General features: G+C 36.5%; 2 protein-coding genes across 2 annotated transcripts; one reads left to right on the forward strand and one right to left on the reverse strand.

Annotated features, from left to right (window-relative positions):
• Nucleotides 1–113: 113 nt before the first annotated feature.
• LOC136042977 (uncharacterized) lies at nt 114–27,980 on the forward strand (the record flags this gene model as incomplete). Its single annotated transcript, XM_065727874.1, has 2 exons — nt 114–380; nt 27,218–27,980. A coding segment is annotated over exon 2 (601 nt), but the record flags the coding sequence as incomplete, so codon positions are not given.
• LOC136042978 (transmembrane protein 208-like) lies at nt 12,231–12,665 on the reverse strand. The gene has a single exon (XM_065727875.1). It carries the CDS (start codon nt 12,663–12,665, stop codon nt 12,231–12,233), a length of 435 nt encoding a protein of 144 aa, XP_065583947.1.
• Nucleotides 27,981–27,991: the final 11 nt, after the last annotated feature.

Genomic DNA, 27,991 nt, shown 5'->3' on the forward strand with positions numbered 1-27,991 from the left:
TTCCCACTACTGGGAGCTTTCCATTGAAAATGTTTGACCAGAGTCATCGTTACAGAGACAGACAACTTATTTATATATATATATATATATATATATATATATATATATATATATATATATATATATATATATATATATATATATCTATATATATAAAAATAAGTTGTCTGTCTGTGGATGTGTGGATGGATGTGTGGATGGATGTGTCAGGTGACGTCATGTTTCGGCTGACGTCATGAAATTAGTTGCCGTCATTTTTGCTTTGAAGGTGACGTCATTCAAGTTATATAAGACATATGTTCGCCGTCATGTTTCGGCTGACGTCATGAAATTAGCTGCCATCATTTTTGCTTTGAAGGCATCATTTTTGCTTTGAAGGCGTGACGTCATTCAAGTTATATAAGACAGATGTTCGTGTAGAATTCTATTAATACTTAAGTTTATAATGACTGATGAAGATGCTCAAAGAGTCTATGCCAGAAAACTTGCTGGTGATAGAGAAAGTCAGAAAAGAAAGCGTGCCGAGGAACTACCAGAGCAACGCGAAAGCAGACTTGCTGCTAAAAGAGAAAGTGAAAAAAGAAAGCATGCCGAGGAACTACCAGAGCAACGCAGAAGCAGACTTGCTGCTAAAAGAGAATGTGAAAAAAGAAAGCATGCCGAGGAACTACCAGAGCAACGCAGAAGCAGACTTGCTGCTAAAAGAGAATGTGAAAAAAGAAAGCATGCCGAGGAACTACCAGAGCAACGCGAAAGCAGACTTGCTGCTAAAAGAGAAAGTGAAAAAAGAAAGCATGCCGAGGAACTACCAGAGCAACGCAGAAGCAGACTTGCTGCTAAAAGAGAATGTGAAAAAAGAAAGCATGCCGAGGAACTACCAGAGCAACGCAGAAGCAGACTTGCTGCTAAAAGAGAATGTGAAAAAAGAAAGCATGCCGAGGAACTACCAGAGCAACGCGAAAGCAGACTTGCTGCTAAAAGAGAAAGTGAAAAAAGAAAGCATGCCGAGGAACTACCAGAGCAACGCAGAAGCAGACTTGCTGCTAAAACAGAATGTGAAAAAAGAAGGCGGGCCGAGGAATTACAAGAACAGCAAGAAATCAGGCTTGCTGCTGATAGAGAAAGTAAGAAAAGAAAGCGTGCCGAGGAATCAAAAGACCAGCAGGAAATCAGGCTTGCTGCTGATAGAGAAAGTAAGAAAAGAAAGCGTGCCGAGGAATCAGAGCAATCTGAAAGTTATCGCCTGGCATTCAGGTACAACCCAGTCGATGATTATAGCTTGAGTAGCTGTGTTCAAATCGGGACAATGTCCAAAATTTGTCCCTATTGCAAGGCCTTGAAATTCAATGGTGAAACAATGGGAATGTGTTGCGCCTCAGGAAAAGTTAAACTTCCTCTATTGGCTGCACCACCAGAGCCATTGAAGACTTTCCTTACTGGAACTACGTCAGAATCTAAGCGTTTTTTGTCAAAAATCAGACAATACAACTCATGTTTCCAAATGACGTCGTTTGGAGCCCAAATCGAAAATCCAGATCAATTTATGTCTACTTTTAAAGTAAAAGGGCAAATTTATCATAAAGCAGGGTCCCTTCTACCATTATTAGGCGAGAATCATAAATTTTTACAATTGTACTTCATCAGTGATAGAAATTCTGAATTGAATGCACGTTGCGAAATGTCTCCCAACGTTGGAAGGACAATCGTTTCCCAATTGCAACATCTTTTCCACGAAAATAATAATTTAGTGCGTCTGTTCAAAACAGCCATCGATTTGATGCCTACTGATACTCATAAAATTGTTATTTCCGCTGACAAAACGCCTCCTGGCCAACATGTGCGTAGATACAATGCTCCGACTATTGACGAAGTGGCAATCGTTATGGTCGGTGATCAGTTTTTACCTCGAGATATTATTCTACATAAGCGAAACGCCCAGTTGTTAAGAATTGCTGAAACTCATCGATGCTACGATGCCCTACAATATCCTATCATTTTTTGGGATGGAGCCGACGGCTATCACTTTAATATTAAATTGATGAATCCAGCCACTAACAAAGAAATGAATAAGAAATGCAGTGCAATGCATTATTATTCCTATAGACTAATGATTCGGCAGGATGAAGAAAATTATATTTTAAAATGCCGTGAATTGTTTCACCAATTTGTCGTGGATATGTATGCAAAAATTGAATCAGAACGTTTGCTATATATCCGCCTGAATCAGACCAAGCTCCGCTCTGAACAATACATTCATTTGCGAGATGCAGTTATAAATGACGGTAATACCACAAACGTTGGAAGATTAACAATTTTACCTTCGTCATATGCTGGCAGTCCACGTCATATGCATGAATATGCTCAAGATGCTATTGCGTATGTTCGTCTCTATGGTCGTCCAGATTTATTTATTACATTTACATGTAATCAATCTTGGGACGAGATACTGCAGCTTTTACTTCAAGGACAATCGGCGGTTCATAGGCATGACATTACGGCACGTGTCTTCCGGCAAAAGTTGAAATCACTGATAAACTACCTTGTAAAACATGAAGTGTTTGGGTCAGTGCGATGCTGGATGTACTCAGTGGAATGGCAAAAACGAGGTTTATCCAAAACATTTAATGCACATATAAACGTTGAATACTGTAACTCCGTAAAGGCAATAAAATATATATGTAAATACGTCAACAAAGGCAGTGACATGGCAGTTTTTGGCTTGCAGTCCGAAATCAAAGATTTCGATGAAATCGTAGAATATCAGGCTGGAAGATACATAAGCAGTAATGAAGCTGTTTGGCGAATTCTTTCATTTCCGATACATGAACGTAGTCCAGCTGTTGTTCACTTAGCGGTACATTTACAGAATGGTCAACGTGTTTATTTCACGGAAACCAACGTGCAACAAAGAGTCCTGAATCCACCGGATACAACATTAACAGCTTTTTTTTCGCTTTGCAAAAATGATTCTTTTGCGAAAAAACTGCTGTATACTGAAGTGCCTTCGTATTACACGTGGAATACTAAAAATAAAGTATTTGAACGTCGAAAACAGGGTAAGTCAGTCGACGGCCAACCTACCATCTTCAAAGATACCACGATAGGAAGACTCTACACCGTTCACCCCAATCAACATGAATGCTTCTTTCTACGCCTGCTTTTGGTGAATGTACCCGGTCCGACATCCTTTGAGTATTTGAGGACTGTAAATGGTACTATACATGACACTTACCGTAGTGCATGCCAAGCTCTGAATTTATTGGAGAATGACCAACACTGGGATAACTGCATCAATGACGCGTGCGAAACGTCAACCCCAAGTCAAATTCGTGCATTGTTTGGCATCATTTTAACAACTTGCTCTCCATCAGCTCCTACAGAGTTATGGGAAAAATATAAGTCAAAAATGTCCGAAGATATACTTCATCGAAAACAGTTAGAGATGTCAGACATGACTTTTGATTTTACACCAGAAATTTATAACTACACTTTAGTTGTTATAGAAGATTTGTGCGTACGTATGGCAAACAAACTTCTTCAGGATTCGGAAATGCCTTCACCTAACCGTATCGCTGCTGTACCCGGTCCGACATCCTTTGAGTATTTGAGGACTGTAAATGGTACTATACATGACACTTACCGTAGTGCATGCCAAGCTCTGAATTTATTGGAGAATGACCAACACTGGGATAACTGCATCAATGACGCGTGCGAAACGTCTACCCCAAGTCAAATTCGTGCATTGTTTGGCATCATTTTAATAACTTGCTCTCCATCAGCTAATACAGAGTTATGGGAAAATATAAGTCAAAAATGTCCGAAGATATACTCCATCGAAAACAGCTAGTGACGTCGGATATGACTTTTGATTTTACATCAGAAATTTATAACTACACTTTAGTTATTATAGAAGATTTGTGCGTACGTATGGCAAACAAACTTCTTCAGGATTCGGAAATGCCTTCACCTAACCGTATCGCTGCTGTTTCGACATGTGTAGAATTGGATCGTGAACAAAGTTACAGTAAGAGTGATCTATTGTCGTATGTACAAAATAACATTTCCAAGTTAACGTCGGAACTAAAAGACATTTATGATACGATAATGCATTGTGTCGATAACAACGTTGGAGAAATTTTCTTTTTGGATGCGCCAGGAGGTACTGGTAAAACGTTTGTGATAAAACTAATTCTGGCATCAATTTGATCAAAAAATGATATAGCGTTGGCAATTGCGTCGTCCGAAATAGCCGAAACATTGCTGCCTGGTGGAAGAACTGCTCATTCCGCTTTGAAATTGAATCTGAATTTACATTCTACAGAAACTCCCACGTGCAATATTTCCAAATCATCTGGGATGGGTAAAGTATTGCAGCAATGCAAACTTATTATTTGGGATGAGTGCACAATGGCACATAAAAAATCGCTCGAGGCTCTGGATCAATGCTTCAAAGATTTGAGAGGGAAGTCGAAACCCTTTGGCAGCATATTAATATTGCTTGTGGGAGATTTCAGGCAAACATTACCTATAATACCTAGATCAACTCCTGCAGACGAAATGAATGCTTGCCTGAAAAATTCTAATTTATGGGCACACGTAAAAATATTAAAATTAACTACAAATATGCGTGTCCGATTGCAAAACGATGACTCTGGTCAAACATTTTCAGATCAATTGCTGGCAATTGGAAACGGAAAGCTCCCAGTAGACTCAATTTCAGGACGTATACAACTACCTGCTGATTTCTGTAATTTAGTGACGTTCAAAAATGAGTTGATTGAAAAAGTATTTCCGAATATTCTAAAAAATTAATGGACAATTGTACGTTGCATGTTCGAGGGTCGGTAAACCTGACAATCTATTTATATGCAGCGACAATTGGACAGCGAAGAATGTTGTATATTCGCAAGTTTTACGCAGTTAATTTGTATTGTATCTATCTATCTATCTATCTATATAAAAACGAGTTGTGTGTATGCATGTTTGTTTGTTTGTAAAAACAGCGTTTGCATATGACGTCATTATTAGTACATACGGCTTTGTATATGCACAGACAATGGGAAAGCCAAGAATGTTGTATATTCGCAATTTTTACGTAGTTTGAAACACATACATAAATCTATCTATATTCACAGATGGGACACAGGGACACAACTACAATGGCGCGTAACTAATATGGCGCGTAACGACTTACGCGCGCTGGGGGGCTTGGGGGGGGGCGCGAAGCGCCCCACCAACTAGGTGTTGGGGTGGCGCAAAGCGCCACCCCAACAGCTTGTATATATATATATATATATCTATATATATAAAAATAAGTTTTCTGTCTGTGGGTCTGTCTGTGGATCAGGTGACGTCATGTTTCTGTGTTGACTGACGTCATGAAATTAGTTGTCGTCATTTTTGATTTGACGGTGACGTCATTCAAGATATTTAAGACATATGTTCACGTAGAAATCATATGTATGACATATGTTCATATGTTCACGTAGAAATGTTTAAGTTTACAATGACTGATGAACTTACCATGGCAAAAGCCGATGAAGATGCTCAAAGAGTCTATGCCAAAAAACTTGCTGCTGATAGAGAAAGTCAGAAAAGAAAGCGTGCCGAGGAATCAAAAGAACAGCAAGGAAACAGGCTTGAGGCTGATAGAGAAAGAAAGAACAGAAAGCGTGCCGAGGAATCAAAAGCACAGCAAGGAAACAGGCTTGAGGCTGATAGAGAAAGAAAGAACAGAAAGCGTGCCGAGGAATCAAAAGAACAGCAAGGAAACAGGCTTGAGGCTGATAGAGAAAAAAAACAGAAAGCGTGCCGAGGAACTACCAGAGCAACGCGGAAGCAGACTTGCTGCTAAAAGAGAAAGTGAAAAAAGAAGGCGTGCCGAGGAATTACAAGAACATCAAGAAATCAGGCTTGCTGCTGATAGAGAAAGTAAGAAAAGAAAGCGTGCCGAGGAATCACAAGAACAGCAAGAAATCAGGCTTGCTGCTGATAGAGAAAGTAAGAAAAGAAAGCGTGCCGAGGAATCAGAGCAACCTGAAAGTTATCGCCTGGCATTCAGGTACAACCCAGTCGATGATTATAGCTTGAGTAGATGTGTTCCAATCGGGACAATGTCTAAAATTTGTCCCTATTGCAAGGCCTTGAAATTCAATGGTGAAACAATGGGAATGTGTTGCGCCTCAGGAAAAGTTAAACTTCCTCTATTGGCTGCACCACCAGAGCCATTGAAGACGAATGAATGCTTGCCTGAAAAATTCTAATTTATGGGCACACGTAAAAATATTAAAATTAACTACAAATATTCTTGTCCGATTGCAAAACGATGACTCTGGTCAAACATTTTCATATCAATTGCTGACAATTGGAAACGGAAAGCTCCCAGTAGACTCAATTTCAGGACGTATACAACTACCTGCTGATTTCTGTAATTTAGTGACGTCCAAAAATGAATTGATTGAAAAAGTATTTCCGAATATTCTAAAAAATTATAAAAATAATAAATGGCTAAGTGAAAGAGCGATTCTCGCACCCAAAAATATAGACGTCCACGAAATCAACAATATTGTTTTGACCAAGATTCGAGACCAGGCAGTCCTTTACAAGTCAATCGACACAGTTTTGGAACCAAATGAAGCGGTTAATTATCCATCTGAATTTTTAAATTCCATAGATCTTTCAGGGTTTCCATCACACGTGCTACAACTAAAAATAGGCGTACCAATAATACTTTTAGGAAATATAAACCCACCAAAGCTTTGCAATGGCACTCGACTTGCCGTAAAAAAACAATGGAAAACCTAATAGAGGCCACAATCTTGACAGGGCCTTTTGAGGGTGAGGCTGTTCTTATTCCTCGTATTCCCATGATTCCAACGGATCTGCCTTTTCAATTTAAAAGATTGCAATTCCCAATTCGATTAGCATTTGCAATCACCATTAACAAAGCTCAAGGTCAATCATTAGAAAAATGTGGTATAGATCTTAATACTGATTGTTTTTCCCATGGACAATTGTACGTTGAATGTTCGAGGATCGGTAAACCTGACAATCTATTTATATGCAGCGACAATTGGACAGCGAAGAATGTTGTATATTCGCAAGTTTTACGCAGTTAATTTGTATTGTATCTATCTATCTATCTATCTATATAAAAATTTCTCGACGTCATGAAATTAGTTGCCGTCATTTTTGCTTTGACGGTGACGTCATTCAAGTTATATAAGACATATGTTCACGTAGAAATCTATTAATGTTTAAGTTTACAATGACTGATCAAGATGCTCAAAGAGTCTATGCCAAAAAACTTGCTGCTGATAGAGAAAGTCAGAAAAGAAAGCGTGCCGAGGAACTACCAGAGCAACGCGAAAGCAGACTTGCTGCTAAAAGAGAAAGTGAAAAAAGAAGGCGTGCCGAGGAATCAAAAGAACAGCAGGGAAACAGGCTTGAGGCTGATAGAGAAAGAAAGAACAGAAAGCATGCCGAGGAACTACCAGAGCAACGCGGAAGCAGACTTGCTGCTAAAAGAGAATGTGAAAAAAGAAGGCGTGCCGAGGAATTACAAGAACAGCAAGAAATCAGGCTTGCTGCTGATAGAGAAAGTGACCAACACTGGGATAACTGCATCAATGACGCGTGCGAAACGTCAACCCCAAGTCAAATTCGTGCATTGTTTGGCATCATTTTAACAACTTGCTCTCCATCAGCTCCTACAGAGTTATGGGAAAAATATAAGTCAAAAATGTCCGAAGATATACTTCATTGAAAACAGTTACAGACGTCAGATATGACTTTTGATTTTACATCAGAAATTTATAACTACACTTTAGTGGTTATAGAAGATTTGTGCGTAAGTATGGCAAACAAACCTCTTCAGGATTTGGGAATGCCTTCACCTAACCGTATCGCTGCTGTTTCGACATGTGTAGAATTGGATCGTGAACAAAGTTACAGTACGAGTGATCTATTGTCGTATGTACAAAATAACATTTCCAAGTTAACGTCGGAACAAAAAGACATTTATGATACGATAATGCATTGTGTCGATAACAACGTTGGAGAAATTTTCTTTTTGGATGCGCCAGGAGGTACTGGTAAAACGTTTGTGATAAAACTGATTCTGGCATCAATTCGATCAAAAAATGATATAGCGTTGGCAATTGCTTCGTCCGGAATAGCCGCAACATTTCTGCCTGGTGGAAGAACTGCTCATTCCGCTTTGAAATTGCCTCTGAACTTGCATTCTACAGAAACTCCCACGTGCAATATTTCCAAATCATCTGGGATGGGTAAAGTATTGCAGCAATGCAAACTTATTATTTGGGATGAGTGCACAATGGCACACAAAAAATCGCTCAAGGCTCTGGATCAATGCTTGAAAGATTTGCGAGGGAAGTCGAAACTCTTTGGCAGCACCTTAATATTGCTTGCGGGAGATTTCAGGCAAACATTACCTATAATACCTAGATCAACTTCTGCAGACGAAATGAATGCTTGCCTGAAAAATTCTAATTTATGGGCACACGTAAAAACATTAAAATGAACTACAAATATGCGTGTCCGATTGCAAAACGATGACTCTGGTCAAACATTTTCAGATCAATTGCTGGCAATGGGAAACGGAAAGCTCCCAGTAGACTCAATTTCAGGACGTATACAACTACCTGCTGATTTCTGTAATTTAGTGACGTCCAAAAATGAATTGATTGAAAAAGTATTTCCGAATATTCTAAAAAAGTATAAAAATAATAAATGGCTAAGTGAAAGAGCGATTCTCGCACCCAAAAATATAGACGTCCACGAAATCAACAATATTGTTTTGACCAAGATTCAAGACCAGGCAGTCCTTTACAAGTCCTTTACACCAACTAGGTGTTGGGGTGGCGCGAAGCGCCACCCCAACAGCTAGTATATATATATATATATATATATATATACTAGCTGTTGGGGTGGCGCTTCGCGCCACCCCAACACCTAGTTGGTGGGGCGCTTCGCGCCCCCCAAGCCCCCCCGCGCGCGTAAGTCGTTACACGCAATATTAGTTACGCGCCATTGTAGTTGTGTCCCTGTGTCCCACCTGTGAATATAGATAGATTTATATATGTGTTTCAAACTACGTAAAAATTGCGAATTTCCCACTACTGGGAGCTTTCCGTTGAAAATGTTTGACCAGAGTCATCGTTACAGAGACAGACAACTTATTTATATATATATATATATATATATATATATATATATATATATATATATATATATATATATATATATATATATATATATATATATAATATATATATATATATATATATATATATATATATATATATATATATATATATATATATATATATATATATATATATATTTTCTTTTTAGTTTTTTTGTAGTTTTTACCTTTTTTAGTTTTTTTCTTCTTTTGTATTAATGCTAAAGCCAAGGTTCAAACCTGGAGCCTCCCGGTCGTCATTTGTGTCCCGGTATCCCAGTCTGTAATTTCTCTTTGAGTGTCCCGGTCGTTATTTATATTCCCTCTGTCCCGGTCTGTAATTTCTCTTTGAGTGTTTTTTCTTTTTAGTATTTTTTAGTTTTTTACATTTTTTCTTTTTTTAGTTTTCTTTTTCTTCTTTATTTTTCAGCGTGTCCTGGTCGTCATTTATATTCCCTGTGTCCCGGTCGTCATGTTTTTTACATTTTTTCTTTTTTCAGTTTTCTTTTTCTTCTTTATTTTTCAGCTTTACTATGAAATACATATCGCCGAACCTTTGTTTTTTTTAACTAAAATCTGGTAGGCATTGATGACCTTATCCAAGTCAAAATCCCAAACCCAATCATCATCGCTATCATTTTTAGTTTTGATATGTTTTGACTCTCGCTGTCCAGGTGGATCTTTATCTAACTGCGCGGTTTTGCGTTCTTTAGCCTCAAGCCTGTTTCGTTGCTGTTCTTTTGATTCCTCGGCACGCTTTCTTTTCTGACTTTCTCTATCAGCAGCAAGTTTTTTGGCATAGACTCTTTGAGCATCTTCATCGGCTTTTGCCATTGTAAGTTCATCAGTCATTTTAAACTTAAACATTAATAGATTTCTACGTGAACATATATGTCTTAAATATCTTTAATGACGTCACCGTCATAGCAAAAATGACGACAACTAATTTCATGACGTCAGCCGAAACATGACGTCACCTGATCCATCCACAGACAGACAGACAACTTATTTTTATATATATAGATATATATATATATATATATATATATATATATATATATATATATATATATATATATATATATATATATATATATATATATATATATATATATATATATATATATATATATATATATATATATATGTTTTTAACTACGTAAAACATGAGAATATATAACATTCTTCGCTGTCTCATTGTCTATGCATATAAATAGATTGTCAGGTTTACTGACTCTTGAACATACAACATATAATTACCCATGGGAAAAACAATCCGTATTCAGATCTATACCTCATTATTCTAATGACGTGTCCCTGTGTCCCGGTCGTCATTTATATTCCCTGTGTCCCGGTCGTCATTTGTGTCCCGGTGTCCCAGTTTGTAATTTCTCTCTGAGTGTCCCGGTCGTCATTTATATTCCCTGTATCCCGGTGTCCCGGTCGTCATTTGTGTCCCGGTGTCTCGGTCTGTAATATCTATTCGAACAATCCCTGTGTCCCGGTCGTCATTTATATATCCCGCCTGTGCCCCCGGCGTCCCCGTTGTAGTTGTGTCCCTGTGTCCCGGTCGTCATTTATATTCCCTGTGTCCCGGTCGTCATTTGTGTCCCGGTGTCCCGGTATGTAGTTTCATCAGTCGACAAACATGACGTCAGTCGACAAACAACTTCATTACGCATACAGCTCAATCCTTAAAATGAAGTCAGCCGACAAACATGACGTCAGTCGACACACAAACATGACGTCACTCGACAGACACACACACACACAGACAACTTATTTTTATATATATAGATAGATAGATAAGCTACTACAGTGTTACAGAAAAATGCAGTTTATGATAATAAATCGATTATATTAAAAAAAATTGATTACAAAGGGCACTAGATGTGGCTATTTTCTTTCAGACGAGCTATCAAAGAGCTTTCTGCAAATTTCCAGTGCCCTGCTATTTAAAAAAAAAAGTCAAAAGATGCCGTATTTGCAGAATATCATAGTCGCAGCCACTTTTTGCTTTTCAAGCCAACATATTTACTTTGTTGTTCAAGCCAAAAGACCTATATAAGTTTCTCTTCTGCATAAAACCATACTGCCCGTTAAGACGTTATCTACAACATATAGTTGAATACATTTCAGCATATGCTGTCTGGCTGTATCTTCTGGATCATGGTCAGTTTTATTAACAGCCATAGTTTGACACCTTCCAAATTCATACTTTCATGCCTTCTTAATCTCCCTCACTTTCTTCCAATCTTTGTAGAATTCCATTATTGTAATGTTGTTTTATTTTGCCTATTATTCTCCTATCTTGTAATTTTGAAGCTACCTTATAATTGAATGGAAAATTGATGACATTGGCTCCTGTGCCAGAATATCTTGGAAGAAATCCAATATTAGGTACTAAATTCCAAGAAAGAGTTAGAACAATGTTCTCGTTCCCACGCAACTCATTTTCTTTGTCCCCAAACCACACTATCAAATCTTTTAAGTCAAGTTTAGCTTCGTCCATTTTTTTTAGTATTTTGTCGCATAAAATTACCTGATTTAATCCATTGTGTTTAGTATGGTACTCGGCGGTTAGATAGTCATATAGCTATTTTACATTCCTATTAAAAAGAGGTATCAGATTTGTTTTCAAATCAGGCTTAAGAGCTACCAAATCAACTTCAGAATATTTTAGAGCATAGATGTTTGCGACAACAGGATTAAAATGAAAATTCACAGGGTTTGGCTCAGCAAGTGTCTGTAGAAAACCTAGTGCAACTACTACAAATCCCACTGTTTGAACTTTTCACATACAGTTCATTATTGTTGAAAAGTCATCATTTTGTTTTCACTAAAGCTTAAAAAAAGAATTCCCTTAAAATTAGTAATAAAAGATTCTCATACGCACTAAGTCCTTTATAAAAACCCTCAATAATTCAAAAAGATTGAAAACACAACTTCATTTCCGCATCATTTTTCTTTCTAGCTTCCTCTACTTCTTTTCACTAACTTCTTCAACTGGTGCTTGTTGAAAAAATTATGGTGATATAATACTCCGCCATGCCATCCAGCCAAAACGACCAGGAATTAGCACAAGAAGGAACCAAAAGTAACTGGAAATTAGGGATAGCACTTGACAAACACATGTCCAAATTAATATGTCCTTCACATGCTCTCCAACTCCACTGTGCATATTGAGATCCACGCTGGCATCAAATAATTGTCCATTTTCTCCAAAAGTGGGTCTAGCAATATACCTCATGAATTGGAAACAACAAATATATATAGCAGCAACCATTCCAAACAAAATAATGTCTCCATAGCTAATCCTTGGATAAAATATAGAATGTACAACAAAGAAGACTACATTAGTACCTAAAATCATATTCCTATAACGTATCAACGTGTCTACATTTTCTTCTGCAATTTGCTTCTGACCTTTTGTAGGTTGCTTCCCTTTTTGAAAAGCCATATTCTAACTAAATATTGTAAATATTAAAGATATTACAAACTTTTTACCTATAGTTCTATTCCTAAGAAACAAGAGTATAAAATTTGGTTGCTGTCAACAAAGGCTAAGACAAGCAGATCGACGAAAGGCTAATAATCAACGAAAGCTGCCGATTTTTTTCCATTTTTCATAATTGTTGCCTCTTGTTTTCTTTATAAGAAAATTCTTAAATGTGTTCGATGTTTTACAAATGACTGTGAGCTGCGTCATAAAATCAAGTTGGTTCAAAAGTCTGTAGCATTTTGGACACAAGTAAGAATGTGTATGGGTGTTAGCTAGAAAGTTTGTGCACAACTATTAACTTTAACAAACTTAATCGTTGCAGTGGTAGCGGCTACATAGTTAGAGACGAGCACGTTTCATGTTCAGAAATCAAACAGCACAAAAGTTCGACAAAATAGTGTTAGAAATAACTACAAAATACATTATTAGAACCGCCTTGTCTGAAATCTGTGTAATGGAAATTTACAACTCCTTGCCTTGAACAACAAAGAAAATCTATTGAATTTAGAAACAAGAAAATTGCTCATTATCATTATCATCAACATCTGGTTTACAGTGGTAGCTTGTACCCTAGTAAGAGAAAATCACGTCCAATATCAAGAAATATAATAGCCTAAAACTCCTAAAAAAACTGTCAGTTCAAAACAAGAAGAACACTATTAGAGCCACCTTGTCCGAAATCCCTAAATATGAAAACTTATCGTCCCTTGGCTTGAATGGTGAGGAATATCTATTAGCTTGAAAAACAAGGTAAGTTGCTTGAACTACTATATTGTGCATCAACGGCACCTTTTTTTCTTGTTTTGCCAAGATAGCTGAGCACTGGAACATCACCAAGTGTTGTTCAATAACTAATTTGAAAGGAAATTGCCATTTCTAGCGTCTTTTTTTAATATAAATATATTTAAAATAGAATAAACTTCATTTTCATGTACAACCTTAGCTTTCTTTCCCATTCTGACTATATCAAAATAATACAAGTCACCTACATCTGCAAAAACTTATTTTTTACCATTTAAAAACTTTTTTTAGTTTTTTTTTATTCTTTTATATCAATGCTAAAGCCAAGGTTCGAACCTGGAACCTCTCGGACCTAGAACCTGGAAAATAAAGCTTTACCAACTCAGCTACTTCGCTTGAATACATTCGTTTTTGAATTGGTATATGATGAAATAATTCAGACGTCATATGCGGACAGACAGAGAGACACACAAACAAACAACTTATTTATATCTATATATATAAAAATTATATATATAAAAATAAGTTGTTTGTCTGTCTGTCGACTGACATCATTAGGATTGAGCTGTATGTCGTCATGAAGTTAGTTATCGTCATGTTTGTTATGAGGACGTCATGTTTGTCAACTGATGAAATTACAGACCGGAACACCGGGACACAAATGACGACCAGGACACCAGGAAACAGGGAATATAAATGACGACCGAGACACTCAAAGAGAAATTACAGACAGGGACACCGGGACACAAATAACGACCGAATCTATATTCAGTAATGTTTAAGTTTAAAATGACTGATGAACTTACAATGGCAAAAGCCGATGAAGATGCTCAAAGAGTCTATGCCAAAAAACTTGCTGCTGATAGAGAAAGTCAGAAAAGAAAGCGTGCCGAGGAATCAAAAGAACAGCAAGGAAACAGGCTTAAGGCTGATAGAGAAAGAAAAAACAGAAATCGTGCCGAGAAATCAAAAGAACAGCAAGGGAACAGGCTTGAGGCTGATAGAGATAGAAAGAACAGAAATCGTGCCGAGGAACTACCAGAGCAACGTGAAAGCAGACTTGCTGCTAAAAGAGAAAGTGAAAAAAGAAGGCGTGCCGAGGAATCACTAGAACAGCAAGAAATCAGGCTTGCTGCTGATAGAGAAAGTAAGAAAAGAAAGCGTGCCGAGGAATCAGAGCAACCTGAAAGTTATCGCCTGGCATTCAGGTACAGCCCAGTCGATGATTATAGCTTGAGTAGATGTGTTCAAATCGGGACAATGTCTTAAATTTGTCCCTATTGCAAGGCCTTGAAATTCAATGGTGAAACAATGGGAATGTGTTGCGCCTCAGGAAAAGATAAACTTCCTCTATTGGCTGCACCACCAGAGCCATTGAAGACTTTCCTTACTGGAACTACGTCAGAATCTAAGCGTTTTTTGTCAAAAATCAGAAAATACAACTCATGTTTCCAAATTACGTCGTTTGGAGCCCAAATCAAAAATCCAGATTAATTTATGTCTACTTTCAAAGTAAAAGGGCAAATTTATCATAGAGCAGGGTCCCTTCTACCATTCTCAGGCGAGGCCAACCTACCATCTTCAAAGATATCACGATAGGAAGACTCTACACCGTTCACCCCAATCAACATGAATGCTTCTTTCTACGCCTGCTTTTGGTGAATGTACCCGGTCCGACATCCTTTGAGTATTTGAGAACTGTAAACGGTACTATACATGACACTTACCGTAGTGCATGCCAAGCTCTGAATTTATTGGAGAATGACCAACACTGGGATAACTGCATCAATGACGCGTGCGAAACGTCTACCCCAAGTCAAATTCGTGCATTGTTTGGCATCATTTTAATAACTTGCTCTCCATCAGCTAATACAGAGTTATGGGAAAATATAAGTCAAAAATGTCCGAAGATATACTCCATCGAAAACAGCTAGTGACGTCAGATATGACTTTTGATTTTACATCAGAAATTTATAACTACACTTTAGTTATTATAGAAGATTTGTGCGTACGTATGGCAAACAAACTTCTTCAGGATTCGGGAATGCCTTCACCTAACCGTATCGCTGCTGTTTCGACATGTGTAGAATTGGATCGTGAACAAAGTTACAGTACGAGTGATCTATTGTCGTATGTACAAAATAACATTTCCAAGTTAACGTCGGAACTAAAAGACATTTATGATACGATAATGCATTGTGTCGATAACAACGTTGGAGAAATTTTCTTTTTGGATGCGCCAGGAGGTACTGGTAAAACGTTTGTGATAAAACTAATTCTGGCATCAATTTGATCAAAAAATGATATAGCGTTGGCAAGTGCGTCGTCCGAAATAGCCAAAACATTGCTGCCTGGTGGAAGAACTGCTCATTCCGCTTTGAAATTGAATCTGAATTTACATTCTACAGAAACTCCCACGTGCAATATTTCCAAATCATCTGGGATGGGTAAAGTATTGCAGCAATGCAAACTTATTATTTGGGATGAGTGCACAATGGCACATAAAAAATCGCTCGAGGCTCTGGATCAATGCTTCAAAGATTTGAGAGGGAAGTCGAAACCCTTTGGCAGCATCATAATATTGCTTGTGGGAGATTTCAGGCAAACATTACCTATAATACCTAGATCAACTCCTGCAGACGAAATGAATGCTTGCCTGAAAAATTCTAATTTATGGGCACACGTAAAAATATTAAAATTAACTACAAATATGCGTGTCCGATTGCAAAACGATGACTCTGGTCAAACATTTTCAGATCAATTGCTGGCAATTGGAAACGGAAAGCTCCCAGTAGACTCAATTTCAGGACGTATACAACTACCTGCTGATTTCTGTAATTTAGTGACGTCCAAAAATGAGTTGATTGAAAAAGTATTTCCGAATATTCTAAAAAATTAATGGACAATTGTACGTTGCATGTTCGAGGGTCGGTAAACCTGACAATCTATTTATATGCAGCGACAATTGGACAGCGAAGAATGTTGTATATTCGCAAGTTTTACGCAGTTAATTTGTATTGTATCTATCTATCTATCTATCTATATAAAAACGAGTTGTGTGTATGCATGTTTGTTTGTTTGTAAAAACAGCGTTTGCATATGACGTCATTATTAGTACATACGGCTTTGTATATGCACAGACAATGGGAAAGCCAAAAATGTTGTATATTCGCAATTTTTACGTAGTTTGAAACACATACATAAATCTATCTATATTCACAGATGGGACACAGGGACACAACTACAATGGCGCGTAACTAATATGGCGCGTAACGACTTACGCGCGCTGGGGGGCTTGGGGGGGGCGCGAAGCGCCCCACCAACTAGGTGTTGGGGTGGCGCAAAGCGCCACCCCAACAGCTTGTATATATATATATATATATCTATATATATAAAATAAGTTGTCTGTCTGTGGGTCTGTCTGTGGATCGGGTGACGTCATGTTTCTGTGTTGACTGACGTCATGAAATTAGTTGTCGTCATTTTTGATTTGACGGTGACGTCATTCAAGATATTTAAGACATATGTTCACGTAGAAATCATATGTATGACATATGTTCATATGTTCACGTAGAAATGTTTAAGTTTACAATGACTGATGAACTTACCATGGCAAAAGCCGATGAAGATGCTCAAAGAGTCTATGCCAAAAAACTTGCTGCTGATAGAGAAAGTCAGAAAAGAAAGCGTGCCGAGGAATCAAAAGAACAGCAAGGAAACAGGCTTGAGGCTGATAGAGAAAGAAAGAACAGAAAGCGTGCCGAGGAATCAAAAGCACAGCAAGGAAACAGGCTTGAGGCTGATAGAGAAAGAAAGAACAGAAAGCGTGCCGAGGAATCAAAAGAACAGCAAGGAAACAGGCTTGAGGCTGATAGAGAAAAAAAAAACAGAAAGCGTGCCGAGGAACTACCAGAGCAACGCGGAAGCAGACTTGCTGCTAAAAGAGAAAGTGAAAAAAGAAGGCGTGCCGAGGAATTACAAGAACATCAAGAAATCAGGCTTGCTGCTGATAGAGAAAGTAAGAAAAGAAAGCGTGCCGAGGAATCACAAGAACAGCAAGAAATCAGGCTTGCTGCTGATAGAGAAAGTAAGAAAAGAAAGCGTGCCGAGGAATCAGAGCAACCTGAAAGTTATCGCCTGGCATTCAGGTACAACCCAGTCGATGATTATAGCTTGAGTAGATGTGTTCAAATCGGGACAATGTCTAAAATTTGTCCCTATTGCAAGGCCTTGAAATTCAATGGTGAAACAATGGGAATGTGTTGCGCCTCAGGAAAAGTTAAACTTCCTCTATTGGCTGCACCACCAGAGCCATTGAAGACGAATGAATGCTTGCCTGAAAAATTCTAATTTATGGGCACACGTAAAAATATTAAAATTAACTACAAATATTCGTGTCCGATTGCAAAACGATGACTCTGGTCAAACATTTTCATATCAATTGCTGACAATTGGAAACGGAAAGCTCCCAGTAGACTCAATTTCAGGACGTATACAACTACCTGCTGATTTCTGTAATTTAGTGACGTCCAAAAATGAATTGATTGAAAAAGTATTTCCGAATATTCTAAAAAATTATAAAAATAATAAATGGCTAAGTGAAAGAGCGATTCTCGCACCCAAAAATATAGACGTCCACGAAATCAACAATATTGTTTTGACCAAGATTCGAGACCAGGCAGTCCTTTACAAGTCAATCGACACAGTTTTGGAACCAAATGAAGCGGTTAATTATCCATCTGAATTTTTAAATTCCATAGATCTTTCAGGGTTTCCATCACACGTGCTACAACTAAAAATAGGCGTACCAATAATACTTTTAAGAAATATAAACCCACCAAAGCTTTGCAATGGCACTCGACTTGCCGTAAAAAAACAATGGAAAACCTAATAGAGGCCACAATCTTGACAGGGCCTTTTGAGGGTGAGGCTGTTCTTATTCCTCGCATTCCCATGATTCCAACGGATCTGCCTTTTCAATTTAAAAGATTGCAATTCCCAATTCGATTAGCATTTTCAATCACCAGTAACAAAGCTCAAGGTCAATCATTAGAAAAATGTGGTATAGATCTTAATACTGATTGTTTTTCCCATGGACAATTGTACGTTGAATGTTCGAGGATCGGTAAACCTGACAATCTATTTATATGCAGCGACAATTGGACAGCGAAGAATGTTGTATATTCGCAAGTTTTACGCAGTTAATTTGTATTGTATCTATCTATCTATCTATCTGTATAAAAACGAGTTGTGTGTATGCATGTTTGTTTGTTTGTAAAAAGAGCGTTTGCATATGATGTCATTATTAGTACATACGGCTTTGTATATGCAGAGACAATGGGAAAGCCAAGAATGTTGTATATTCGCAATTTTTACGTAGTTTAACTCCTGCAGACGAAATGAATGCTTGCCTAAAAAACTCTAATTTATGGGCACACGTAAAAATATTAAAATTAATTACAAATATGCGTGTCCGATTGCAAAACGATGACTCTGGTCAAACAGTAGACTCAATTTCAGGACGTATACAACTACCTGCTGATTTCTGTAATTTAGTGACGTCCAAAAATGAATTGATTGAAAAAGTATTTCCGAATATTCTAGAAAATTATAAAAATAATAAATGGCTAAGTGAAAGAGCGATTCTCGCACCCAAAAATATAGACGTCCACGAAATCAACAATATTGTTTTGACCAAGATTCGAGACCAGGCAGTCCTTTACAAGTCAGTCGACACAGTTTTAGAACCAAATGAAGCGGTTAATTATCCATCTGAATTTTTAAATTCCATAGATCCTTCAGGGTTTCCACCACACGTGCTACAACTAAAAATAGGCGTACCAATAATACTTTTAAGAAATATCAACCCACCAAAGCTTTGCAATGGCACGCGACTTGCCGTAAAAAAACAATGGAAAACCTAATAGAGGCCACAATCTTGACAGGGCCTTATGAGGGTGAGGCTGTTCTTATTCCTCGCATTCCCATGATTCCAACGGATCTGCTTTTTCAATTTAAAAGATTGCAATTCCCAATTCGATTAGTGTTTGCAATCACCACTAACAAAGCTCAAGGTCAATCATTAGAAAAATGTGGTGTAGATCTTAATACTGATTGTTTTTCGCATGGACAATTGTACGTTGCATGTTCGAGGGTCGGTAAACCTGACAATGTATTTATATGCAGCGACAATTGGACAGCGAAGAATTTTGTATATTCGCAAGTTTTACGCAGTTAATTTGTATTGTATCTATCTATCTATCTATCTATATAAAAACGAGTTGTGTGGATGCATGTTTGTTTGTTTGTAAAAAGAGCGTTTGCATATGACGTCATTATTAGTACATACGGCTTTGTATATGCACAGACAATGGGAAAGCCAAGAATGTTGTTTATTCGCAATTTTTACGTAGTTTGAAACACATATATAAATCTATCTATATTCACAGGTGGGACACAGGGACTCAACTACAATGGCGCATAACTAATATGGCTCGTAACGACTTAAGCACGCGGGGGGGCTTGGGGGGGCGCGAAGCTCTCCACCAACTAGGTGTTGGGGTGGCGCGAAGCGCCACCCCAACAGCTATTATCTATATATATAAAAATAAGTTGTCTGTCTGTCTGTGGATCAGGTGACGTCATGTTTCTGTGTTGACTGACGTCATGAAATTAGTTGTCGTCATTTTTCCTTTGACGGTGACGTCATTCAAGAAGTCGAAACCCTTTGGCAGCACATTAATATTGCTTGCGGGAGATTTCAGGCAAACATTACCTATAATACCTAGATCAACTCCTGCAGACGAAATGAATGCTTGCCTGAAAAATTTTAATTTATGGGCACACGTAAAAACATTAAAATTAACTACAAATATGCGTGTCCGATTGCAAAACGATGACTCTGGTCAAACATTTTCAGATCAATTGCTGGCAATGGGAAACGCAAAGCTCCCAGTAGACTCAATTTCAGGACCAAAATGAATTCTGTAATTTACATTACATGAATAATTTACATGAATTCTGATTTCTGTAATTTATTGACGTCCAAAAATGAATTGATTGAAAAAGTATTTCCGAATATTCTAAAAAATTATATAAATAATAAATGGCTAAGTGAAAGAGCGATTCTCGCACCCAAAAATATAGACGTCCACGAAATCAACAATATTGTTTTGACCAAGATTCGAGACCTGGCAGTCCTTATTCCTCGCATTCCCATGATTCCAACGGATCTGCCTTTTCAATTTAGAAGATTGCAATTCCCAATTCGATTAGCATTTGCAATCACCATTAACAAAGCTCAAGGTCAATCATTAGAAAAATGTTGTATAGATCTTAATACTGATTGTTTTTCCCATGGACAATTGTACGTTGCATGTTCGAGGGTTGGTAAACCTGACAATCTATTTATATGCAGCGACAATTGGACAGCGGAGAATGTTGTATATTCGCGAGTTTTACGCAGTTAATTTGTATTTTGGAACCAAATGAAGCGGTTAATTATCCATCTGAATTTTTAAATTCCATAGATCCTTCAGGGTTTCCACCACACGTGCTACAACTAAAAATAGGCGTACCAATAATACTTTTAAGAAATATCAACCCACCAAAGCTTTGCAATGGTACGCGACTTGCCGTAAAAAAAACAAAGGAAAACCTAATAGAGGCCACAATCTTGACAGGGCCTTATGAGGGTGAGGCTGTTCTTATTCCTCGGGAAAGCCAAGAATGTTGTATATTCGCAATTTTTACGTAGTTTGAAACACATATATAAATCTATCTATATTCAGAGGTGGGACACAGGGACACAACTACAATGGCGCGTAACTAATATGGCGCGTAACGACTTACGCGCGCGGGGGGGCTTGGGGGGGCGCAAAGCGCCCCAAGAACTAGGTGTTGGGGTGGCGCGAAGCGCCACCCCAACAGCTAGTATATATATATAAATAAGTTGTCTGTGTGTCTGCGTGTCGAGTGACGTCACAGTCCGCATATGATGTCTGAATTATTTTATCACATACCAATTCAAAAACGAATGTATTCAAGCCGAAGTAGCTCAGTTATATAACTACCTGTGTTGGCGCAGTGGGTTTGACCTTAGAGTGGTAATACGGGACCCAGAGATCGAACCATGCTGCAGGAATGCTCTACAGGGCCGACGCAGGGACCTTAGTAGTCAAGAAGCGTCGTTAATCCGATACAAATACAGTAGCTCAGTTGGTAAAGCGCTATGTTCCAGGTTCTAGGTCCAAGAGGTTCCAGGTTCGACCCTTGGCCTTAGCATTAATACAAAAGAAGAAAAAAAACAAAAAAAGATAAAAATTACAAAAAAAAACTAAAAAGAAAATACTAAAAAAACTAAAAAAGCTAAAAAACTAAAAAAAAAGGGTAAAAAACAAACAACTTAAAAAACTAAAAAAAACTAAAAAAAGGTATAAACTGCAAAAAACTAAAAAGAAAAAAAACTAACAAAACTTTGAAAGTAGACATAAATTGATCTGGATTTTCGATTTGGGCTCCAAATGACGTCATTTGGAAACTTGAGTTATATTTTCTGATTTGTGATAAAAAACGCTTAGATTCTGACGTAGTTCCAGTAAGGAAAGTCTTCAATGGCTCTGGTGGTTCAGCCAATAGAGGAAGTTTAACTTTTCCTGAGGCGCAACACATTCCCATTGTTTCACCATTGAATTTCAAGGCCTTGCAATAGGGACCAATTTTAGACATAGTCCCGATTTCAACACATCCTTTCAAGCTATAATCATTGACTGGGCTGTACCTGAATGCCTGGCGATAACTTTCAGGTTGCTCTGATTCCTCGGCACGCTTTCTTTTCTTACTTTCTCTATCAGCAGCAAGCCTGATTTCTTGCTGTTCTTGTGATTCCTCGGCACGCCTTCTTTTTTCACTTTCTCTTTTAGCAGCAAGTCTGGTTTCATGTTGCTCTGGTAGTTCCTCGGCATGCCTTCTTTTTTCACTTTCTCTTTTAGAAGCAAGTCTGGTTTCATTTTGAAAAGACAACAGTATTAAAAGAGATTGAATTTCTTAAAGAGTAAAAAACTGGTAACTTGAAAAATCTATCTATCTATATATATATAAAAATAAGTTGTCTGTCTATTATGTCTGTTACACTTTGTCTGTTAATCGGCTTGCTTGAATAATCAAATATCTTTGAAAAGACACAGTATTAAAAGAGATTGAATTTCTTAAAGAGTAAAAAACTGGTAACTTGAAAAATCTACCTATATATATATATATATATATATATATATATATATATATATATATATATATATATATATAAAAATAAGTTGTCTGTGGGTTATGTCTGTTACACTATGTCTGTTAATCGGCTTGCTTGAATAATCAAATATCTTTGAAAAGACAACAGTATGAAAAGAGAATGAATTTCTTAAAGAGTAAAAAACTGGTAACTTGAAAAATCTATCTATATATATATAAATAAGTTGTCTGTGGGTTATGTCTGTTACACTTTGTCTGTTAATCGGCTTGCTTGAATAATCAAATATCTTTGAAAAGACAACAGTATTAAAAGAGATTGAATTTCTTAAAGAGTAAAAAACTGGTAACTTGAAAAATCTATCCATCGATATATATATAAATAAGTTGTCTGTCTGTTATGTCTGTTACACTTTGTCTGTTAATCGGCTTGCTTGAATAATCAAAAATCTTTGAAAAGACGTCAGTATTAAAGAGATTGAATTTTTTAAAGAATAAAAAACTGGTAACTTGAAAAATCTATCTATCTATCTATATATATAAAAATAAGTTGTCTGTGTGTGTGTGTGTGTGTGTGTCGAGTGACGTCATGTTTGTGTGTCGACTGTCGTCATGTTTGTCGACTGACGTCATTATAAGGATTGAGCTGTATACGTCATGAAGTTGTTTGTCGACTGACGTCATGTTTGTCAACTAACGAAATTACATATCGGGACACAAATGACGACCGGGACACAGGGAATATAAATGACAACCGGGAACCTCAAAGAGAAATTACAGACTGGGACACCCGGACACAAATCACGACCGGGACACAGGGAATATAAATGACGACCGGGACATAGGAACATAACTACAACGGGGACGCCGGGGAGACACAGGCGGGATATATAAATGACGACCGGGACACAGGGATTGTTCGAATAGAAATTACAGACCGGGACACAAATGACGACCGGGACACAGGGAATATAAATGACGACCGGGACACAGGGAATATAAATGACGACCGGGACACAGGGACACATCATTAGAATAATGAGGTATAGATCTGAATACGGATTGTTTTTTCCCATGGACAATTATATGTTGCATGTTCAAGAGTCGGTAAACCTGACAATCTATTTATATGCACAGACAATGGGACAGCGAAGAATGTTGTACATTCGCATGTTTTACGTAGTTAAAAACATATATATATATCTATCTCTATTCACAGGTGGGACACAGGGACACAACTACAATGGTGTGTAACTAAAATGGCGCGTAACAACTTACAAGCGCGGGGGGGCTTGGGGGGGGCGCGAAGCGCCAACCCAACAGCTAGTATCTATATATATATATACTATCTGTTGGGGTGGCGCTTCGCGCCACCCCAACACCTAGTTGGTGGGGGCACTTCGAGCCCCCCAAGCCCCCCCGCGCGCGTAAGTCGTTACGCGCCATATTAGTTACGCGCAATTGTAGTTATGTCCCTATATCCCACCTGTGAATATATATATATATATATATATATATATATATATATATATATATATATATATATATATATATATATGTATATATATATATATATATATATATATATATGTTTTTAACTACGTAAAACTTGCGAATATACAACATTCTTTGCTGTCCCATCGTCTGTGCATATAAATAGATTGTCAGGTTTGCCGACTCTTGAACATGCAACGCATAATGGTCCATGGGAAAACAATCCATATTCAGATGGCGCTTCGCGCCACCCCAACACCTAGTTGGTGGGGGCGCTTCGCCCTTCCCCCAAACCCCCCGCACGCGTAAGTCGTTACGCGCCATATTAGTTACGCGCCATTGTAGTTGTGTCCCTATGTCCCACCTGTGAATATATATATATATATATATATATATATATATATATATATATATATATATATATATATATATATATATATATATATATATATATATATATATATATATATATATATATATATATATATATATATATATATATATATATATATATATATATATATATATATATATATATATATATATATATATATATATATATATATATATATATATATATATATATATATATATATATATATATATATATATATATATATATATATATATATATATATATATATATATATATATATATATATATATATATATATATATATACTAGCTGTTGGGGTGGCGCTTCGCGCCACCCCAACACCTAGTTAGTGGGGGCGTTCGCGCCACCCCCAAGCCCCCCCGCGCGCGTAAGTCGTTACGCGCCATAATAGTTACGCGCCATTGTAGTTGTGTCCCTATGTCCTACCTGTGAATATATATATATATATATATATATATATATATATATATATATATATATATATATATATATATATATATATGGTTTTAACTACGTAAAACTTGCGAATATACAACATTCTTTGCTGTCCCATTGTCTTTGCATATAAATAGATTGTCAGGTTTACCGACTCTTGAACATGCAACATATAATGGTCCATGGGAAAACAATCTGTATTCAGATCTATACCTCATGATTCTAATGATTGCCCTTGAGCTTTGTTGATGGTGATTGCTAATCGACCATTCCCTGTCCCGGTGTCGCGGTCGTCATTTATATCCCCCTGTTTCCCCCGGTGTCCCCGTTGTAGTTGTGTCCCTGTGTCCCGGTCGTCATTTATATTCCCTGTGTCCCGGTCGTCATTTGTATCCCGGTGTCCCGGTCTGTATATACATTCGTTTTTTAGTTTTGTTTTTCTCCTTTATTTTTTTCCTTTTTTTTTCTTTTTTAGTTTATTTAGATTTTTAGATTTTTTAGTTTTTTTTATTAGTTTTTAGTTTTTTTTTCTTTTTAGTTTTTTTTGTAGTTTTTACCTTCTTCTTAGTTTTGTTAGTTTTTTTTTTTTACTTATGTCCTGGTCGTCATTTATACTCCCTGTGTCCCGGTGCTTTGTTGATTGCTAATCGAACATTCCTTTTGTCCTGGTCGCTTTCTCTTTGAGTGTCATTTATTTTTTTCTTTTTTAGTTCTTTTAGTTTTTACCTTTTTTAGTTTTTTTTAGTTTTTTAGATGAAAATTTTTTTTAGTTTTTTCCTTTTTTTCTTTTTAGTTTTTTATTGGTTTTTACCTTTATTTTAGCTTATTTTTCAGTTTTTTCCTTTTTTTAGTTTTTTTTAGTTTTTTACCTTTTTTTAGTTTTTTTAGTTTTTTTAGTTTTTTAGCTTTTTTACTTTTTTTATTAGTTTTTAGTTTTTTTTGTAGTTTTTGCCTTTTTTTAGTTTTTTCAGTTTTTTTTTTTAGTTTTTTTAGTTTTTTAGCTTTTTTATTTTTTTTTATTAGTTTTTAGTTTTTTTTTGTAGTTTTTGCCTTTTTTTAGTTTTTTTAGTTTTTTAGCTTTTTTATTAGTTTTTAGTTTTTTTTGTAGTTTTTGCCTTTTTTTAGTTTTTTTCTTTTTAGTTTTTTTGTAGTTTTTACCTTCTTTTTAGTTTTGTTAGTTTTTTTTTTACTTATGTCCTGGTCGTCATTTATACTCCCTCTGTCCCGGTGCTTTGTTGATTGCTAATCGAACATTCCTTTTGTCCTGGTCGCTTTCCCTTTGAGTGTCGTCATTTATTTTTTTCTTTTTTAGTTCTTTTAGTTTTTACCTTTTTTAGTTTTTTTTAGTTTTTTAGATGAAATTTTTTTTTAGTTTTTTCCTTTTTTTCTTTTTAGTTTTTTATTGGTTTTTACCTTTATTTTAGCTTATTTTTCAGTTTTTTCCTTTTTTTAGTTTTTTTTATTTTTATTTTTTTTAGTTTTTTACCTTTTTTTAGTTTTTTTAGTTTTTTAGTTTTTTAGCTTTTTTACTTTTTTTATTAGTTTTTAGTTTTTTTTGTAGTTTTTGCCGTTTTTTAGTTTTTTTCAGTTTTTTTTTTAGTTTTTTATTGGTTTTTACCTTTATTTTAGCTTATTTTTCAGTTTTTTCCTTTTTTTTAGTTTTTTTTAGTTTTTAGTTTTTTTAGTTTTTTACCTTTTTTTAGTTATTTTTAGTTTTTTTTAGTTTTTTAGCTTTTTTATTTTTTTATTAGTTTTTAGTTTTTTTTTGTAGTTTTTGCCTTTTTTTAGTTTTTTAGTTTTTTAGCTTTTTTATTAGTTTTTAGTTTTTTTTGTAGTTTTTACCTTTTTTTAGTTTTTTTAGTTTTTTAGCTTTTTTATTTTTTTTATTAGTTTTTAGTTTTTTTTGTAGTTTTCGCCTTTTTTTAGTTTTTTCAGTTTTCAGTTTTGTCACCTGATCCAGTTTTTTCAGGTGACGTCACCTGATCCATCCACAGATCCACACACAGACAACTTATTTATATATATATATATATATATATATATATATATATATATATATATATATATATATATATATATCTATATATATAAAAATAAGTTGTCTGTCTGTGGATGTTTGGATGGATGTGTGGATGGATGTGTCAGGTGACGTCATGTTTCGGCTGACGTCATGAAATTAGTTGCCGTCATTTTCGCTTTGAAGGTGACGTCATTCAAGTTATATAAGACATATGTTCGCCGTCATGTTTCGGCTGACGTCATGAAATTAGCTGCCATCATTTTTGCTTTGAAGGCATCATTTTTGCTTTGAAGGCGTGACGTCATTCAAGTTATATAAGACGGATGTTCGTGTAGAATTCTATTAATGCTTAAGTTTATAATGACTGATGAAGATGCTCAAAGAGTCTATGCCAGAAAACTTGCTGGTGATAGAGAAAGTCAGAAAAGAAAGCGTGCCGAGGAACTACCAGAGCAACGCGAAAGCAGACTTGCTGCTAAAAGAGAAAGTGAAAAAAGAAAGCATGCCGAGGAACTACCAGAGCAACGCAGAAGCAGACTTGCTGCTAAAAGAGAATGTGAAAAAAGAAAGCATGCCGAGGAACTACCAGAGCAACGCAGAAGCAGACTTGCTGCTAAAAGAGAATGTGAAAAAAGAAAGCATGCCGAGGAACTACCAGAGCAACGCGAAAGCAGACTTGCTGCTAAAAGAGAAAGTGAAAAAAGAAAGCATGCCGAGGAACTACCAGAGCAACGCAGAAGCAGACTTGCTGCTAAAAGAGAATGTGAAAAAAGAAAGCATGCCGAGGAACTACCAGAGCAACGCAGAAGCAGACTTGCTGCTAAAAGAGAATGTGAAAAAAGAAAGCATGCCGAGGAACTACCAGAGCAACGCGAAAGCAGACTTGCTGCTAAAAGAGAAAGTGAAAAAAGAAAGCATGCCGAGGAACTACCAGAGCAACGCAGAAGCAGACTTGCT

The sequence above is a fragment of the Artemia franciscana genome, unplaced genomic scaffold (genome assembly GCF_032884065.1).
Source record: "Artemia franciscana unplaced genomic scaffold, ASM3288406v1 Scaffold_2657, whole genome shotgun sequence".
Taxonomy (NCBI): Eukaryota; Metazoa; Arthropoda; class Branchiopoda; order Anostraca; family Artemiidae; genus Artemia; species Artemia franciscana.

Bases quoted from the DNA above. Each gene is read 5' to 3' on its own strand.
- LOC136042978 (XM_065727875.1), bottom strand. From the start codon at position 12,665: ATGGCTTTTCAAAAAGGGAAGCAACCTACAAAAGGTCAGAAGCAAATT.